Raw genomic sequence first — 18,964 nt, 5'->3', positions numbered from 1 at the left:
GTAGACGTCATGTACAGTCCACACCGCCTCTGACCATGACCAATTTTGTCCGCACCACTTTATGAAACCTCTCTCAGCAGAAATGTATCTAATGCCAATTTAATTGATTATTTGTAATGTTTTGCTGAATGGCCTTATCAGTCGCTCTCAAACACAGAAAGGAACTTGCAGTGCTAAGATCACAAAACTTAATGAAAAGTCCTGTGATTTACAGCTGAAATTCAGTTTTATTGAAATAAAGAGTTTAATTAGGGTGGATAAGGACACAATGCTAAATGTACAGTATAAATTTAGTTTCAAATTTAAATGTTATATAATGATCTTTACAGATATGTAAAACTGCTGGTGTTAATATGTATCATAATACATAATAATGCACTACAAAAGGCCTGCTTTTTTATTTTGTTGGATATGTGTAATATTAGTTCCTCTTTTATTTGTTCACCTGGAGCTTTAATGAAGGGAACAGACATTGGTGAGGGAAGAGGAAGAGCATGTGTGCGGAGTAAACAAGAGCTACCATTAATGTCGCTTGTTTAAGAGTTACTTAAAATCTGTTTAAATTCGACACATTATATACACAAACACGAGCCCGTTTGCTTATTATCTTACTCGTGCCCGAGGGATACTGCGACGCTGCTACCGAGAGTTACACAAGCTCTCAATATTTGTTAATTCTCTCACCTGTAATTAACTAATGAATGACTCTTCCTTTCGCTTGTTACATCTTTCATCACTCCAACTTTGGTTTGGCAGAGCGAAAACCAGTAATATGTTTCCATATGGCACTGAAACTGAAAACCACACGCAGATCTGGAAACTTCATGATAATGCTGACCAGCAAAGGGTTCATCAGGGTTAACATGATGACAGTGCCAGCATTTGTGTGTTTTTGTGTGTGTGCAGTGATAACAGAAAACACATGTGTGAAAGGAGCTTAAAAAGATAGTGTGTTTGTGTAGGAGACACTTGTGCATTTCTTGTGGAAAACCTAGATAAACTATTTTAAAGGTGGCTGTATCAAGTTGTGTGTGAAGCTGACAAACTGTTGAGTCTTCTCAGTTTGATCAAGATCACTCAGTCTTTAGGAAGACATTTGGTTCAGAATAATAAATACACTTTCTCATCATTATTGCCACTGGCAGCATAATCACAGCAAATGTCTTTTTTTATATATATTGTCTTATAATTATATATTTATGATGTGTAAATATGTGAAGGAGTAGTTCACCCAATAATAAAAATGTGATGAACATGTACTTACCCTCAGGCCATCCAAGATATAGATGAATTTGTTTCTTACATCACTTGCTCACCAATGGATTCTCTGCAGTGAATGGGTGCCGTCAGATAAGAGATAAAAACATCACATGACTCCAGTCTGGTTAACATCTTCTAAAGTGAAAAAAATAAAAATAATGGTTCAATATTAAGGTGTTTTTCATTTCAAACTGTTGCTTCTGATTAAAATCCTCTTACTACAATATTGCTTTCTCCAGTTAAAAGTTGTCTCCTCTGAATCACGAGCACTATTCACAAACAAAAACAGTTGCACACAAATATTGGACAATCACAAGGCATTAAGTGATGAACTGGAGTGGTTTGGACTATTTATGGATTATAGTGATGTTTTTATCAGCTGTTTGGACCCTCATTCTGACGGCACCCATTCACTGAGGATCTGTTGGTGAATAAGTGATGTAAAGCTAAATTTCTCCAAATCTGTTCTGTTAAAGAAACACATCTTCTGTACATCTCGGATGGCTTGAGGGTGAGTACATGTTCAGTAAATATTTGATTTTTGGGTGAACCATTGCCTTAATATTTACATTGTGTTTATATGTAATTGCTTACAATTTGAACCTCATGTGTGTTTCTGCAACAGAACTGCATAGCATTGTCTATTTAGTGCTCTTGTAAAGCTATAAAGACTAATAATTGATGTTGTTGCATCTGGTGTGACCCATTGAATAAACTTCGTGTTTTTGATTAATGTAAGACTTGCAAATAATAAACAAAATACATATGGAATTACTGGTTTGAATAGATGTTAGCTCTGTTTAGTGTTTTTGTGAATGGTAAATAGTTTTGCATGAAGTTACTAGTATTCCCTTTGGTGAGTGTTGCGCAATATTGGTAGAACAAAATGTTCTCAAGAGTTGAGCCACCATCTCACCATTAACACCCCGGGAACTAAAACATTTTGTGATTTGTGTCAAATTGTGAGAGTTGTCTACATACAGAACGCATATTTAAGTAACTTAAAACCACAACAGCTGCTTGAACTCACACACTTAAGCTTGTTTGAGTTAGCATGCATTTATATATCTTTAGTATCTTAAAGTGTTTCACGACCAAAACTGTAACTTAGATGTCACCTTGAAATTCTTTAGAGTTTATGTGCGAATACTTGTGTTTGCTGATAGGAAAAGGCATAGGGGGAGTCTTGAGACAGACGGGGACACTTGGCTTTGAGTGGCTCTCATACACACAGCTGTTTCTCTACTCTGCTGCATTCTGCTTATCTTTCAGAGCACCAGGAGAAAGAAAGATCTAGACTGAACTTTGGCCCTAAAAAGAGCAATTAGCCCTTATTTTAAAACCCTTATGTGCTCACATGCACACAAATCTCAGTTTAATTGCTCTTTTGTTGAAGCCATTGTTCGCATTACTGGCTGTCACACCTGTTTTAAACAGTTAGCAGTTAAAAATAAAAGGTTGCAATGAGTGTATCCATAGTCAAAACTATACTTTTATTTGCATAGCATAATGTATTCAAGTTGATGCAGTCATAATTAATAATACATTTCACTTGACTAAAACCAGTTCATTTAGATTTTTAGATCAAATGTAAATTTTTCAAATTTTACGTTTATTTATTTACTGACAGCTGCAATTTGTGCTGCGTCTACGCTTCAAAACAGCGCTTATGTAACAGTGCCTGTTCCCCTCAAATCCCCCGATCTCCCCCCATCCCGTCCCTCTGCTGGTGTAAGGTAACACGCATACCGCCAGCACGGCTCTGCTGTCCTCCTCCTCCTCCTCCAAAACGCTGAGTGAGTATGATGACGGCAGACTTAAGCTCAAAGAGAGCCACAACATTGGATCAAATGTGGTTTATGGTTCCAAACGAATCAAGATTAGATTTTTTTTTTAACTAATAACATATGATTAGATCTGTTTGTGGCCTCTAGCTGATTTGAAGGTCATTTTGTTGGTTTGGTTTGTGCCGTACACTGTGCCACAGATGCAGTGACCTTGCCAGTCTTCACCGCATTGTTATTTGTGACCTACTTTCCTAATGTTTGTGTGTGTGCTGAACAGTTATCAGTGTGTCAGTATCCATTCGGCCTGTTTGTCTATATCTAGACACCTGAAAGCAGATAGATAATGTTTATTAAGCAAGAAAGGACCTTACAGCCCCAATAAACATAGACAATAACAGGCATGAAAGTGTGTCATATTATATATGTGTTAGTGAATAAAATTACAGCATTTATATTTATATAAATTAAAATTAAATTAAATTTATGCATTTAGCAGACGCTTTTATCCAAAGCGACTTCCAGTGCATTCAGGCTATCCATTTTTACCTATCATATTTTTTACCTATTATATATGTGTGTTTGTGTGTGTGTGTGTGTGTGTGTATATATACAGTATCATTCAAAATTTGGGGTCATAGTTAATGAAGATTGGACCTTAAAATAAAGTTTGGCCAAAAACGCCTACAAACTTTTGAATGGTTATTTGTGCATGTGTGTGTGCATGTGGGTATGTGAGAAATACTGTCATAGCAGGAGAGATAGACCAGAACAGGAGGATAGTTCATCTGATCAAATTTAATGGCCGTATTTAATCTGATCTAGAGCTAAGGTAGATGACCATCATGCAAAATCGGAGGGAAACCAAGGGCAGTGCAATTAGATTAAAATGAAGAAAGAATATTTGCTTTTTCTCTCTTTGTGTAAGAGCAAGGGTGAGTGTGTGTGAGGTTTACAGGTCCACTGAATATTTAGCTACTGTAAGCTTTGTTGGTCTGTTTGACCATTGTTACCTATTTATAAATTTATCGAATGAAAAAAGCAGTGTTTTCAAAGCACCACGGTCCCATTGGGTTTATACTCCTTACAAGCCCAGCATACAAATGACTTATAGTTATCTCTGCGTGTTAAGCTGAATTAACCTGAAGCATTTTAACATTTAAGACACATTAAACGTAAAAGCTATTTTTGGTCTTTCCATAAACACACGCTGACACAACTGTGTTTGTTCTCATGAAAGCTTTAGTAAAATGTTGATTTATGTATGAGCCTGCTGTTGTGTTTTTTGAAAACATCACGCTACAGTTTAGCAAGGCCCTCGTAATTGTAGATGTTCTGTGAAATGCTGTTCTCACGAGATCAGCAGCCAGTTGCTGCACAGAGTGATGCGTGCATTTCCCTCCCATTCTGGCGCAGGATGCACAGTTGCTCGAAGTAGCTGTTAAAATGTTGATCGTGTTCAGATATGATTTATTTATCACAATATCAAAGAGAGGGATTTGATCAAAACAGAATGTGGTGTTGAGGGGTGAAGTTTTAGCATGGTCTTATGTCAAAAAAAGCCATGCATTTTAAGAAGAGTCATTAAAAAGTCGAGTGTGGCTTTGTCTATGACTCATCTAATGCAGGCTTCCAGCCTCCCTTAAGTTGACACAAGCATTCAGGGGGGCCCACATCACAAAATCACACACATGCAGTGGGGGAAACCACCTTTGAAATGAAGCTGCTCATTCTGAAGTTTAAGTGAAAGAGCGGAAAAAATAATACACGCAATTTTGTGACCACAACAGAAATATTCTGGAAAGGGCAATGGATATGTTGGTCAGACCGCAAAGGAGGGTCTCCCTTCTTCCGCGTGCTTGGTGTGCTTTTTGTGCATATGGTTGTAATTCTCTCATTTGTGTTGGAAACATTGTGATTCTCAGATTCACAGCAAGAGACTGGGAATAATGATGTACACATACTCCAGAGCATTTTCTAACATGCTCTTATTTGCCAGGACACTAACAATCTGACTATGTTTAGTTTCATAAACATAAATATGAATTATATAATACTGGTAGAGTATTTTACATACGATGGTGGGGTGTGGATACAGTTGGTACTATTATCCTAACTAAGCAGGATTTAGGCAAATACTAGAGCGTAATGATTTCGGCAAGCAGTTTTGGGGGGCAGGCAAGCTGTGGCAGATCAGGAAAAGCCTTTGAATTTGAAACAGACTTAAAGAACGAGTTTCTGCAGAATTATGAACATCTTGTGTGTTTTCATAGAACTGTTGGTTGTAGTAATTTGCCAGCTCTTGTACTAATAGAGAGTGAGAGAAAGAGAGCCTTTATTAACAGTGAACACCTGGTCAATCTGTCGACTGATTTGCACGCTGTAACATTTTGTTATTACACATTTTGTTATTAACCACGTGCTTCATGCCTTACCTTTCAGAGAACAAACAAAGGAATTGTTAAAAGCACATGAGGGTGAATGTATCCTGCAGAGAGGAGAAAGGAATTGAAAATGCATGCTTTCTCGGTAGGAAAAAACAAGAAGTAACCTGTAACAGCAATGAGGGTGAGGAAGCAATTGAAAGTAGCAATAGTAGATTTATTGAAGCACACAAGTGTATAGTGGTAACAGCAGGGACAAATGGAGCATAGAGAGATAATGTCACAGGTGTCCAGGAAGTGGCGATGAGGTGAGGCAACAGGAGAGCGTGATGCAGGAACTGAGATGAGTGATCCGATGTGAGTGGAGTGGATGGGGTTCCAGAGGTGTGAAGATCCAGCGAGGAGAGGAAACAGGAATGAGAAACCAGGCATACAACAGTGAGCTTCAAACAACGATCCAAAAAACACAAGATGACAGACAGGGCAATAAGTACTGAGTAGGTAATGAGTGGCAACTGTGGCTGATGAACAATTAACGGAGACGCCCACATGAAACAATCAGTGTTGACGAGAGAGACAAAAAACTCCATCCACATAGTGATTAGCAGAGACAACGGTTTTACCAACCGTGACATAACCAAGCTAATGGCTGCAATGTCAAGTTTTTTTCTAAAGAAAATAAATTGTACTGAAGAAAATTTGGCACTGCCAACCACATTGTTCTCATAATGCCTCAACCCTTGATTATGCATCTGTATCTTTGTTTAAAACCAAATGCTTGTATGATACTTAATAGTATGTTTCCTTAATCTTAAATCTTTATGTCTGTACTTCACAATAAAGAGGCCCTGTCTCTGACTTGCCTAAGGCATCATATGAACAATGCAAGCTGTTTTAAATATTTGCAGGTGCTTTATGCAAAATGCTAATGACCTCATAAGGGTGGCGTTTAGGGGCGGAAGGGTTCTGTGAGGCATTTCTCTGGCTGTTTGCACATTTGGAACGACTGTGTGGCAAGCTTGTTGGTGTGGCCAAGATGCAGTACAAGCGCTTATTCCAGACATTGCACACACTGCAATACTGACTGTTGGCTGATGACCATTAGTACATCTCCTATGAGTATCAAGTGTTCATTTGCAGTTTATTACTTATGGCCTATTGACTTGAGTCTTTATCAGTGACCTTTGTCCTCCTTGTTTGCACTTTGTATAACAAAACCACTTATAGTTTTTAAATATAAAGCTCTCTGCTTACTCAGACATTTTTAAGATTAAGCGTATTGGCCTATATTTACTAAATTGTGTTTTGATCACATTCACATTATCATTGGTGTTACATGATGCATAACATGAATTACAAAAAGATTGTTAGTTACTTGTAGATTATTTAAACATTATGCGTTTTTATTTAAATATCTTTATTAAGATGTGCTTACTTTTAGTTTATAAGATGGGTTGCTAAATTAACCTTAAGGTTTATAAGGTAAATATGGTAAATAGTTAATAAGGTTAAACTGACATGTTTGTTTTCTTTCTCTCTGTAGGTAAAGCACTCTGTGACAGTGCGAATGGGGGAGATTATGGTGTACCATCCCCTGGTCCCGCCTTCAAGGAAGTCTGGCAAGTAAAAGTTTGGCCTAAAGGTCTGGGCCAAGCCAAGAACCTTGTTGGCATCTACCGACTTTGCCTGACTGAAAAGACAGTCAACTTTGTCAAGCTGAACTCTGATGCAGCGGCTATTGTGCTCCAGCTTATGAATGTGAGGCGTTGTGGTCATTCTGAAAACTTCTTCTTTGTGGAGGTGGGTCGCTCTGCAGTAACTGGCCCTGGAGAGTTCTGGATGCAAGTGGAAGATTCTGTGGTAGCACAGAATATGCATGAGACTCTGCTGGAAGCCATGAAGGCCCTGAGTGAGGAGTTTCGCCAGCGTAGCAAGTCTCAGTCAGCTGCCGCTGGAGCAGGAGGTGGTACCACTGCATCAAATCCTATTAGTGTTCCCTCTCGACGACATCATGCCAATCCTCCACCCAGCCAGGTTGGATTCACAAGACGCCCACGGACCGAACCACCAGGGATTACTGGAGGCTGTAATAGCACTTCTCCAACCTCTCGCCACAGCTTTCCCCGAACACGAACGTCCAGTGATGGTGGAAAAGTTGATGATGGAGGTGGTGCAGCTGCTGGAGGGATTGCATCATGCTCAAGTCCCACGACTAATGGGTCATGTTCCAATACCCCAATACTGAGATCAACATCTGTTCGTGCTCCAACCCCAGTCAATGCACAGCATGCGCTGATGAGATCCACCTCAACCCCTGCCCCTACATCTGCACCAAGCCTGCCTTCTGGCTCAGTACATGGATCTGAGTTTTGTGCAGTAGAAACTGGGACAAGCAGCAGTGGTGTGGATGGTAATGGTAACATGTACAGTCAAATACCTCTCCGACAGACCTCTGTCTGTGGTTCTCTTAGTGACTACGGTTCCTCAGATGAATACGGCTCCAGCCCCGGAGAGCACTCTCTGCTAACCCCAACAAAGCATGCAAGGCCTGCCGGCAGCTCAGGCGGGCATTCTGTTGGGGATGAAGCATCCAACTACATCCTAATGAGTCAGAGAGGAGCATCCAAACCTCAGCCAGGCCAAAATGTATTACCACAAACCAGGAGAGTTCTGAGGCGCTCCTCTAGCAGAGAATGTGAAGCTGAGCGCAGGATAATGAGTAAGCGGGCTTCCCTGCCACCCATGTCCTTGGAGAGACTTGCACCACACCTTCGAGCTGGGGAGGAAGCTGTTGAAGAGGACGACTATGCAATTATGACTCACACATCCAGCCGAGAATCCTTTGGACCAAGGCAGGATTCTGGAGCGTCAGCAAGCACAACAGGATACTTGGAGGTAGCTGCAGAGCTTAAAAGTGATGCTGGTAGTGGTGAAACGGGTGTCCCTGATGTCATCGGAGGAGCTAATGGACCAGTGGATAATGGCTACATGTCCATGTTGCCAGGAGTTACATCTCCCCCAGTATCCCTTTCTCATTCCCTCTCAGTAGCAGTTTCAGATCCAGACTCAAAGTCTGCTGATGACTACATGGCCATGACCCCCAATAATAGTATTTCACCCCCACGGCAGATCCGTCCACCACCTTCTGGCACAGATGGCTACATGATGATGTCTCCCAACAGTAGCTGTTCACCAGACCAACGAGGGGTCCCTACTGCCTGGGTTGGCAGCAGTAGTGCTGACAGCCGAACTGGCAGCGACTACATGAATATGTCACCTATCAGCGCCCGCTCTGCCAATAGTACCCCACCACCAGCTGAACCCCACACTCAATCCGACCAGCATTCTCAGCAGCCTCCACCTAAGATGGTATATTCTTACTATTCTCTACCCCGCTCCTACAAACACAATAGTTCAACACGCTTTGAGGAAGGGCCAGGAAGAGGGAAGCATTTGGTTAATGGTGGTCGAGGTCTGGGTGGAGGTAGGGGGCTAGGTAATAGCAATTCCAAGCATCAGGAACCACCTGTTGGTCGACACCTGTCCCTTTCATCATCTTCCTACTCCTCCAGTTCTGCTAGCAGCGAGAGCCTAGGTGAAGGTGAAGAAAAAGCCGTCCAAGTGTCAGGAGGAGCAGCAGCAAATACTCCTGCAAAAGATGCTGAGAAAGGACCCTTGCAGCAAAGGCAAGGGTTTGGAAGGGTAAAGCAAGGACATCCTGGTCAGAGGGTCAGGCCCCTTAGTCTGTTTGTAGATGTCTCTAAAGCCAACACTTTACCCAGAGTCCGTGAAACACCCCTTCCTCCTGAGCCTAAGAGCCCTGGGGAGTATGTCAGTATTGAGTTCAAGGGTGAGAGCAATTTGAAGGCAGGAGGTAATGGACCCAGAGGATTTCGGCATGATGCTTCTCTTCCACCCAGTACACACCGCAACTTACCCAGGCCTACCTCTTGTGTTGCTGGGTTCTCACCTTTCTCGCAAAGCTCCTGCACCCCCATCCCTCCATCAATTGCCTCCGAGTATGTCAATATGGAGCTAGGAGTTTCCCCATCCCCCTCGCCTTTGTCCCTCACGTCACTTGGATTTCCCCCATTCCCCACTCCTCCTGTCACGCCAGCAGCAGCCCCTAAAGCTCATGATGAGCACAGATCTGCTGTACTAAATGATGATGATGCAGAGACTGAGATGGGACATAGAAAAAGCATGCAGGTATCAGAGCCACATCCAGGAGACTCACCCACAGCATGTGGTGACTACACAAAGATGGCCTTTAGCCTGAACTCAGGCAGCACCTTAAGTCCTACATCACCAAAAGCCTCTTTGCCAGACCAGACTGAGTCAGTAGTTCCAGCCCTTGGTTTGGGACTAGGACTAGACTTTCCACTTGCCAAAGTCCCAAACCCAGATCATGGAGCTAAAGTAATTAGAGCGGATCCTCAAGGTCGTCGACGCCACTGCTCTGAAACGTTCCAAGCTCCTTCCTCACTTCTTACTTGCTCTGCAACATCATCTTCTTCTGCATTCCCTGATCACACCCAAGTGGTACGTCGGCTTGGTTTTGAGGGTATGCTTTGGGGTAACAGTGGCTCAGTGGACATCTCATCTCAGTACATCAACCCTGGACTACCCAGTCTATCTGTTTCACAGATATCCTCCATGGAACAGGGCCTCAATTACATAGACTTGGACCTGGCTAACAAGGAAAGCTCCCACACTGCCACAGATGGGCAAGCAGCTGTCCACACACCTGTCGCTCGTATCTTTTCCTCTGTGCTGGGCGGAGGAGCAGCAGGGGGTTCTGTAGGAGCTGGAGGTTCAGGCGGTAGTGCTTCAAACCTCAACATGTATGCTAGCATTGACTTCTACAAATCAGAGGAGCTGCGGACACACCAAGGTAGCAGCAGTAAAGAAGGTACAGGTAAGATCAGTTTGAATCTCAAAATGAGTTTAGTCTAAAAAGTATGAAATCCTGAATCTCACATACAGTGTAATGTTTAATCATATCTTCAGCACACTGAACAGTTGTCATACAATTGAGTGCATAAGTTTGCATACTCCTTTTACCTCCTTAGTTTATAAATCACTTGCAGAAGAAAAAGCTATATTGTTTTTTATTTAGTTATTTTCTTCAGAATATTTCACAGGATATTTCCCACAAGTAAATAATAACAAATAAAATAATAACATTTACACTGTCTTCCTGTTTTAAAGTTCACACCACTTTGGTTTTAAGTATACTTTTCAACAAACATACAGACATTGATCAATGCAAAATTGAACTGATAAGTTACTGTGGGAAAAGGCATTTTCCAAATGCATAACATAAATGTACACACCACAATAGAAACCAAGGGATTTAAATTTAAAATGATAATTTGTGCAAAATCAGTTATTATTTTGTCTTGTGGAACATTAATATAAATTATGTGAAATGGCTCGTCTGTAATAATCAATTAAAAATATTTTTTTATAATCCCTCTTTATTTTAAATAAATGAAAAACATCTTGCAGATTCTGCCAGGAGCATGCAAACTTATATGCACAACTGTAATACAGGGCCCTCCACTATTGTTGGCACCTTTGGTAAATATGTGCAAAGGTGGCTGTAAAATAATTCTGCATTGTTTATCCTTTGGATCTTTAATTAAAAAAAAAAACACACACACAAAATTCTACATTTTTATTTAAGTAAAACAATTGAAAGTGGGGAGAAAATCTCATTGTGAAAAAAAAAAAATACTTCATGTTGGCCACAATTATTGGCACCCAATTATTGCAACATCCTTTTCCCAATTTAACAGCACTGAGTTATCTCCTGTAATGAGTTATCTAATGCCTGAAGAGTTTGGAGAACACCTGATAAGAGATCATTCCTTCATGGTGAATCTTTCTAGATCCTTCAGATTCACAGCTCCATGTTGGTGCTTCTTCTCTTCAGTTCCCCTCACTCATTTTCTATAGGTTTCAAGCTTTATTTTTTTGTCTCAGTGAGCCATTTTTGTGTTGATTTTAATATTCATTTTGGATTATTCCTGATTGAAGATCCAACCACAGCCCACTATAAGATTTCTAATGGAGGCAGTCAGGTTTAGATTTTCCTCTATTGGTACAGTATTGGATTGAATACATTATGCCATGTATCTGAATATGACGTGTCGTCCAGGACCTCTGACAGTAAAACAGGCCCACAACATTAAAGATCCAGCAGTATATTTAACCCTGGACATGAGGTACTTTTTGTCCCTGTTTGTACTAAATCCATCTGGTGGGTTTGCTGCTCAAAAGCACTTTTTTTGTTGCATCTGACCATAGAAGCCAGTGCCATTTAAAGTTCCAGTCGTGTCTAACAGCTGAATATGCTGGAGTTTGTTTTTAGATGAGCAAGGATCATTTTTCTTTAAACCCACCTTAACAACATGTGGTGATGTAGGGGCTCTTTGATTATTTGTTTTTTAAGGCTTTCTGACCCCAAGACTCAGCTAATCTTTGCAATTCTTCTGCTGTAATCATTGGAGAGTCTTTGGCCACTCACTGTACATTACATCTTTAGTTGATTGGAACTTCTTAATTATTACCCTGATGGAGGAAATGTGGATTTTCAATGCTTTAGCTCTTTTCTTACAGACACTTTCTATTTTGTGAAGCTCAACAATCTTGTTCGGTACATCAGAACTATATTCTTTGGTTTTACTCCTTGTGACGGATGATAAAGGGGTATTTGTGTTCCTCATATTTATAATCCTCTTGAACAGGCAGCCATGCCTGGACAATTTCATGCTCCTAGTAACCCTGGTGTGCTAAAAAAAAATTAATATCAATGGTAATATACTTCAGAGATGTTTCAGACAAAATAATTTCTAGGGGTGCCAATATTTATGGCCAACATTGATTAGTTGAAAAACAATTATTTCATCATGAAATTTTCTCCTCACTTTCAATTGTTAATGTATCGAACTTTAATGATATGTTAGAGTTTTGTTAATTTTTTGAATGAAAGATTTAAAGGATAAACAATGCAGATGTATTTTCACAGCCATTTTTGCTCATATTTACCAAGGATGCCAATAATAGTGGAGGGCACTGTATATAAGCACACCTTTAACACACCTACTAGAGTGACAGACTCATGTGTCTGATTTCCCGTGTGGCTGTATTTACACTGTTTTTATCTCAGCTTTAATTCCACTTTAGTCAATAACAGGTTGTTATGATACACTGGAAACAGAGTACAGCCTGTTCCATAACAAAACTTTATGAGGCCATGGTTCACTTTTGTTCTTTATTCATATCCACCTGGTGCCTCTAGATACAGGAGTCACCTGTCTGCCAGGCATTACAATGCCAACAATACTGATCAGAGAGCCATGGAAAGTTCTCTTTCGCAAATCTCATAACCATTGGTTTTGTCTGCCGCCTCTGTCATTCCCCGGGCTCCCAAATTTGATTTACCATTTTAAATGTATTTTAAAAATTTCCAGTGTTTATCTTTGAGCTGAAACATTAAAGAGTCCTCAATAGTTATGTATATAGAAGGCTTACAATGACAGGGTATATGGCTAAATACAGTATTTTCATTCTGTTTGAGTTACTGTCTATTTGAGTTCCCTCTGTGTGCATAAAATGCATGTATGGGTTTGTGGCTAGATTGGGGTTTGCCATTCAGTGACGGGATGTTTGAATAAATTGTCTTTTTTTACAAATAGTGACAGAGCAGGCTGACCGCATATGTCTGAAACTCCGTGTTCAGTTTATGTTATGCAAGAAAACAGTGACTGGTGTGGAATAAGAGAAAGCTTGCAATGATTGTTCGCAGAAATCTGATAATCGCTCGTTTATTTTCTTGCTAAAACAGCCCCGGATTTGGTGCCTGATCTTAAATCAAAAGATAAAGTTATCACAGAATGTAAAGTTGCATTGAAAATTAGAGAATGGAGAGAGAAAGATACTGGCTTATCTTTGCAGCAGTGAGTGAGTCTTTTGCAGTTAGTGGACAGCATGGCATCGATGCTGGGGGGGGGTAGCGAGCTGGCTGTGAATGTTGAGAAGGGGCCAACACTGCGCTGGTCCAGCGTGGTCACAACCACAACCCCCCCTTTTCTGCATGTAATAAATGATCCTTTTGTTCGTGGCTTTCCTCCCTGGCTGCCGTGTATGTGTGTGTGTGTTTGTGTGTCTGTGCCCTTGCGTGTGTGTTTCAGCTCCAGTAGGCTTGAACTCATCGCTCCCTTGCTCAGTTTTTTTCCCCTTGCGTTTTAATAAAACGTTTCTGTCTGAGTAGAGTAAGCGAGCACAGACCAAAATAGATTTTTGGGAGAGAATGTAGAATGGGAAGTCCCCAATTAAAGCAATTGAGAGGAGGAGGAGGGAGAGATAGATAGTACAAGGGTGAGAAAGAGATGGCACAATGGGAGTGCAAGAGAGAAAGTGAGAGACGGACAGATGGAGAAAAGATGGAAGGAAAGTCAGAAGCTCAGAGTCGGATCAGGTTTTCATGTTTGGTGGGAGTTGAGGAAATTGTATGAAGATTTCAGGGTTCATTTGTTTGAGTCTTCAGTGCTTTTGGGGGGGAACAACGATGAAAGCAGTTTCCCTGGCAGGACTCCAGATTGGGTCTCACTGACCACATCCAAACTCCCACTAGCAGTCAAGGGAAAGAAAATAGAGAGTGAGATGAATTAGAGCTTGTGATATGCAAGGAAAGTGGTGGGAGAGAAAGTTGAGTGTGAAAGGAATGGCAGAGTTGGGATAGTATATAGAAGAGTCTTTTTTCCTAGTACGTACATGAGAGGGTATGTAACCTCTTATCAGCAAGGCAGCCGCTTAATATATGCAGCTTAAAGTCTCTCAAACACACACCTACAAGCCCGTGCACACACTGAGACTGTTTGAAGTTCTGGCAGGGCTCCGTCTCTTGCTGTGTGGTAGTGCCACGTGTATCTCAGCCTGCCGTAGAGAGCAGTGGATTTAGAGCAGTGCAGCTACTGGCACCGAGGGAGGTGAATTCCTCTACTGTGCCAGCGTGTTAACAAGAGAGAGTGAGAAAGATCATTCATCCATATCACAACCACAAGACAACATTTACCTAAATGGGTGAAGTGAAGCTGAGGTAATTGAAGTGAAGCTGAGTCTCTTAATGCCACACATAAAATCCCATAACCACATAATACAACACAGAGACACTTCAGGAGTTTTGTAACGGTCCCCTACACTGATATTGTTGGGTAATAATGTTTTTTTTTTAAACTGCTCATGGGGGTTTTGCTTAACTGGATCATAGTTTATATTTCCACCACAGTCTGCACTTATTTGCACACGTTTGGATATTCAAAGAATGTCATCAGTTGTGCCCTCATGTGCCCTGAAACCTATGCATACTTGTAAATGCTACTCTTGGACTTAATTAATGCTTCGCGTTGAGAAAGTGCATGCACACCCAACCACATCTGGCTACACTGATTTTGAGGCCCAAATATTTAAAGCAGTTTTATGTTAAGTTATATCATCAGCTACTGTGGTAACATGTCGATTAACACAAACTATTTTCAACCTGTCCATCGTTATTTATTTATTTAATCATTCAATTCAAAAAAGTTTAGACACTTAAAGTTGCAGTAAGGAGGGCAATTTGCAAATGTTAAAGTACTCACTGTAACCACAAAACGTAACCAATAAATGCTAACACGATGAATTTCTTTGTGAAGTTATTTCCAATACACAAAAGCATCCAATATTGCCATCATGATGTAATTCCTAAAAGCATAAAACAAATTGTATAGCCCAAAAAACACACTATCCATATTCTAACACAAGAATTAATGTAAGTGAATTTATAAAATAATAAGCATCACTTTTCTGCTTTAAATCATTTTAAATTGTCACTGTTAACATCCATATACCTAACTGTAACTTTTCTTTCTTTTTTTCTCGGAAACAGTACTGATTCATATTTATGTGGATCTTTATTTATGTGATATTTTCTGAATTCTTTGATGAAGCGCAAGTTCAGTAGCAGCGTATATATATATAAAAAAAACGTATATAATATTAATAAAATCTTGTATAGAAATTTTAAATCAGTTTAATGCAATCTTACTGAATAAAAGTATTATTATTATTATTATTTAAATCTTACTGGTCCCACACTTTTGAAGGATACTGTATATATTTTCAGCAATTTGCCACTAATGCTTTCAGTTAATCTTAGCTTCTGTTGAACCCAGAATATTCCTTTAAATAACCTGTAATCCCACTTTCATAAACACTGATTCTTAACACTACACACCAGACAGTGATCCAGAACATGTATAAATCCATGGAATGGCCAAACACAGCTGAGTTTTTGAAACTGACTCAGTATGTTTATCACTGTCAACATTTTCCAAGTTTATTTATAGCATCCCTTACAGATGAACTGCGTACCTTCATATATCTGAGAATCTTGTCTATGATTATCAGTATATTATTACTGACAGCTGTCATAAAATCAAGTCAGTAAAGACTGAGTCAGAGCTCCAGAAGCCTAGTAGTCCTGAAGGACCAAATCTGGTTGTAGCTGGTTTGATAGCGCTCAGGCAGAAAGCGAACGCGAGAGATGGAAAGTATGGGTATACATGAGAGAAAGGGACATGGAAAAAAAGATACAGCGAGAGACGGAGAGAGATTAAAGTTGACAGTAGGTAATCTGTGGTTATTTATGCACGTCCACGGGGCGGAGTAATGTATGCTCCCGTAGGAATCCATGTCCCAACAAACCCTGTGGAGCGGACAAGCGAATACGCCAGGAGATCTCTCTTGAACACACAGTTCCTACGGAATAATCCGAGTAGGATTATATGCTACTCAGACAACTGCAAATGTGCTTTGATGCAAAAGCTGTCGCACTTCAGAAAGAGGAATTTTGTATTTTATATCAGCATATATTGTATGACTGTGATTTAACTGAAGTCTGCGAGGTGCCCTTGGTTTATAGTTAGTCTGATTAATTTTAGATGAAACGTGCTATATTTTGTAGCTATAGTTGTTAAGTAGCGCTGGTCCAGGAGGGCAGAAAGTAGGACGGGCTTGGTAAGGTAATATTGGACGTCCTTATAGGACAGATGTAGCTGAGAGAGACGAACAAAGGTGTCTGCTTCTGTAGAAAAGCCCACACCTGGGCTATATAGCTGCTCTATGGCCTGAGAAAATATGGGTTCGTTGTTCATTTGAATACTTTGAATAGCAAAGTGAATGGGAATTTGAGTGTACATGTGGGCTGTAGAATTGCTCCGGCAACAGCTTTTAGAAGGTGCTGTATTTTTTTTTAAGTTAAAATATTTTTCCGATCCTGGTTTTATTTGCTGGGACATCCATAAATAAGTCACTTGGTGGTAGGCGTCTCTACAAAGTGTAAACACTGTGGCTCTATGGTGTGATCTGAACATAGACTATGTTTGGAATAGAGCACCACTGTACAGCATGTGGCATGGTATACATAGTATAGTCTACTATTTATAAAATAGTATGTGAAATAACACTTTATTAAAAACAAAGAGAAAGCAAATGCTACATTGACCATATTATGTTAATTGCTGTGAGTTGCATGCACTTTTTCATCTTCTTAACACACAAGAGGATGTTAGACAGAATATTAGGAACCGACAGTCAGTCTCTCATCTTTTTCCATACAGTAAAAATGAATGATGACTGAGTCTGTCGTTCTGCCTAATGTTGTTTTTGTGTTCAGAAAAAGAAAAGTCATAGAGAGGTAGTTAAATGAAGAACTTCATTTTTTTTGTTATTATATATATTGTTTTTGTTTGTTTGTTTGTTTTTGAAGCAATTGAATTTTTTTTCAGTAAGGATGCATTAACTTGATGAAAAATTACACAAAAAAATACATCTCTAATGTTACAGTACAGACCTTTTAATAAAATAATTTTTTGGGGAAAATATATATATGTACTGTAAAAAATGTAATGAGCTATCTACTTAATTATGGTAACAATATTATACACATCAATTTTAAGGCTTGATTTTTTTATTTAATATATCTGAATAAATCATGTAAATTCTCCTCAATTAATTAATCTATGACACAATGTATTGCTAATTTATTTTTAATTGATTTGCAAAAGTCTGTGATTTTGTGAGAGGCCTGTTTGTATTTGAGTTATTTTATACATTTAAAAGACTGTCTACAGCCAGACAGCTAGAGTAGGAAAATACTTGAGATATTCTGGTAATAATACTAGCAAAGCTATTGCTCACTGAACAAGGCTTAATGTCTCAGAGGTGTAGTGTCCATAACCATAAGCTCGACTCTTCTGCACAGTGGTAACGATTGAACTTTGCAATGGAAACTTCAACGTAACAGAAACTCTTTCAAATGTCAAACATAACTGAACATTAAACACGAAGAGATGTTTCCCTTCACTCAAAAAAACAAAACACATAAAAGAATATTTTATTTCAAAATTAACTCTCCATATATCCAGCCTATATATCTATGCAAAGCATGCTGGGAACTAACATTCACCTCCAAAATAAAACTGCAAAATTAAGCTAATTCTCTTAAAATAAATCGGTAGCATTCTTTCTTAATTTTTTTGTTTGTTTTGTTTTGTGTTGTTTAATCAGTTCCTCAATCCAAGCCTAAAAACTGTTTAAATTTCCTTTAAAAAAAAAAACACATCTCAAAATCCTCAATATTTTCTGAACCACAATTTTGTTTAATGAAATATACACATTATTTTTAATTATCACCCAAATTTTTTGGATGGACATTCCAAGACCCATAATTCATTTTTTACAGTGATGTGTGTGTGTATGTGTCTATGTATATACGATATATATACTAGAACAGAATTGATAAACGTAAGATTTAAATATTGAATTAGGTGTCTGTGCATGTGAGTGAAGTGGAAGGGCTCAGCAATCCTAATCAAAAGATTAAAGATTCAAATCTCCTTACAGTCCAGGTAACTATCTGAATGTGTGTGTGTGTGTGTTTCTGTATATCTGGTGGCTGCTCTATGAATGGAGCCGTTATGTTTGGGTTTTAGATTAGAGACTGGGCGTTCCGACGAAGGTTTCAGATTTAAGATCTGTTGACGTGTCTTACAAAACCGACAGCACTATCCTTCATCAGCCTATAGACCATCACACAAGTGTGTGTGTGTGTGTGTGTGTGTAATATCCTTGGTCGTTTGCTGCAATGACATTTTAATATATTAAACGCTAATCCACTTTTACACACATATGCACTTTTGTACCCAAATGTAGCTGCCTTCTTTAAAAATAATAATAATAAATACTACTACTACTCCTAAAAAATAATATGGTAATAAATAAAAAATAATTATATATTTATATTTAAATATATATATATTTTTTATAATATTTGTTTATTTTTTATGTATATATTAGTAGTATATAATAGTAATTTGTAATCATTCGTTTAATTCCAGTGATGTGGTTATGCAATGTTTGTCTGTGGTATTGTGTCTATGTTCAGAGAGTCGCTACATCTGTCAGTAATACTGACCCCGCTCCACCTGC

General features: G+C 39.2%; 1 protein-coding gene across 2 annotated transcripts in view; it reads left to right on the top strand.

Moving 5' to 3' along the window:
• Positions 1 to 18,964, top strand: part of si:ch73-335l21.1 (insulin receptor substrate 1-B) — a 44,353-nt gene that overhangs the window by 5,788 nt on the left and 19,601 nt on the right. Inside the window, exon 2 of one of the 2 annotated variants that reach the window (XM_052560351.1) lies at positions 6,972 to 10,346. In XM_052560351.1, the coding sequence (XP_052416311.1) occupies positions 6,972 to 10,346 (3,375 nt within the window). The remainder of the gene's footprint in view (positions 1 to 6,971; positions 10,347 to 18,964) is intronic. The other variant, XM_052560352.1, reaches the window with a different exon arrangement.

The sequence above is a fragment of the Carassius gibelio genome, chromosome B7 (genome assembly GCF_023724105.1).
Source record: "Carassius gibelio isolate Cgi1373 ecotype wild population from Czech Republic chromosome B7, carGib1.2-hapl.c, whole genome shotgun sequence".
Taxonomy (NCBI): domain Eukaryota; kingdom Metazoa; phylum Chordata; class Actinopteri; order Cypriniformes; family Cyprinidae; genus Carassius; species Carassius gibelio.
This window is presented reverse-complemented; position numbering and strand designations above follow the sequence as displayed.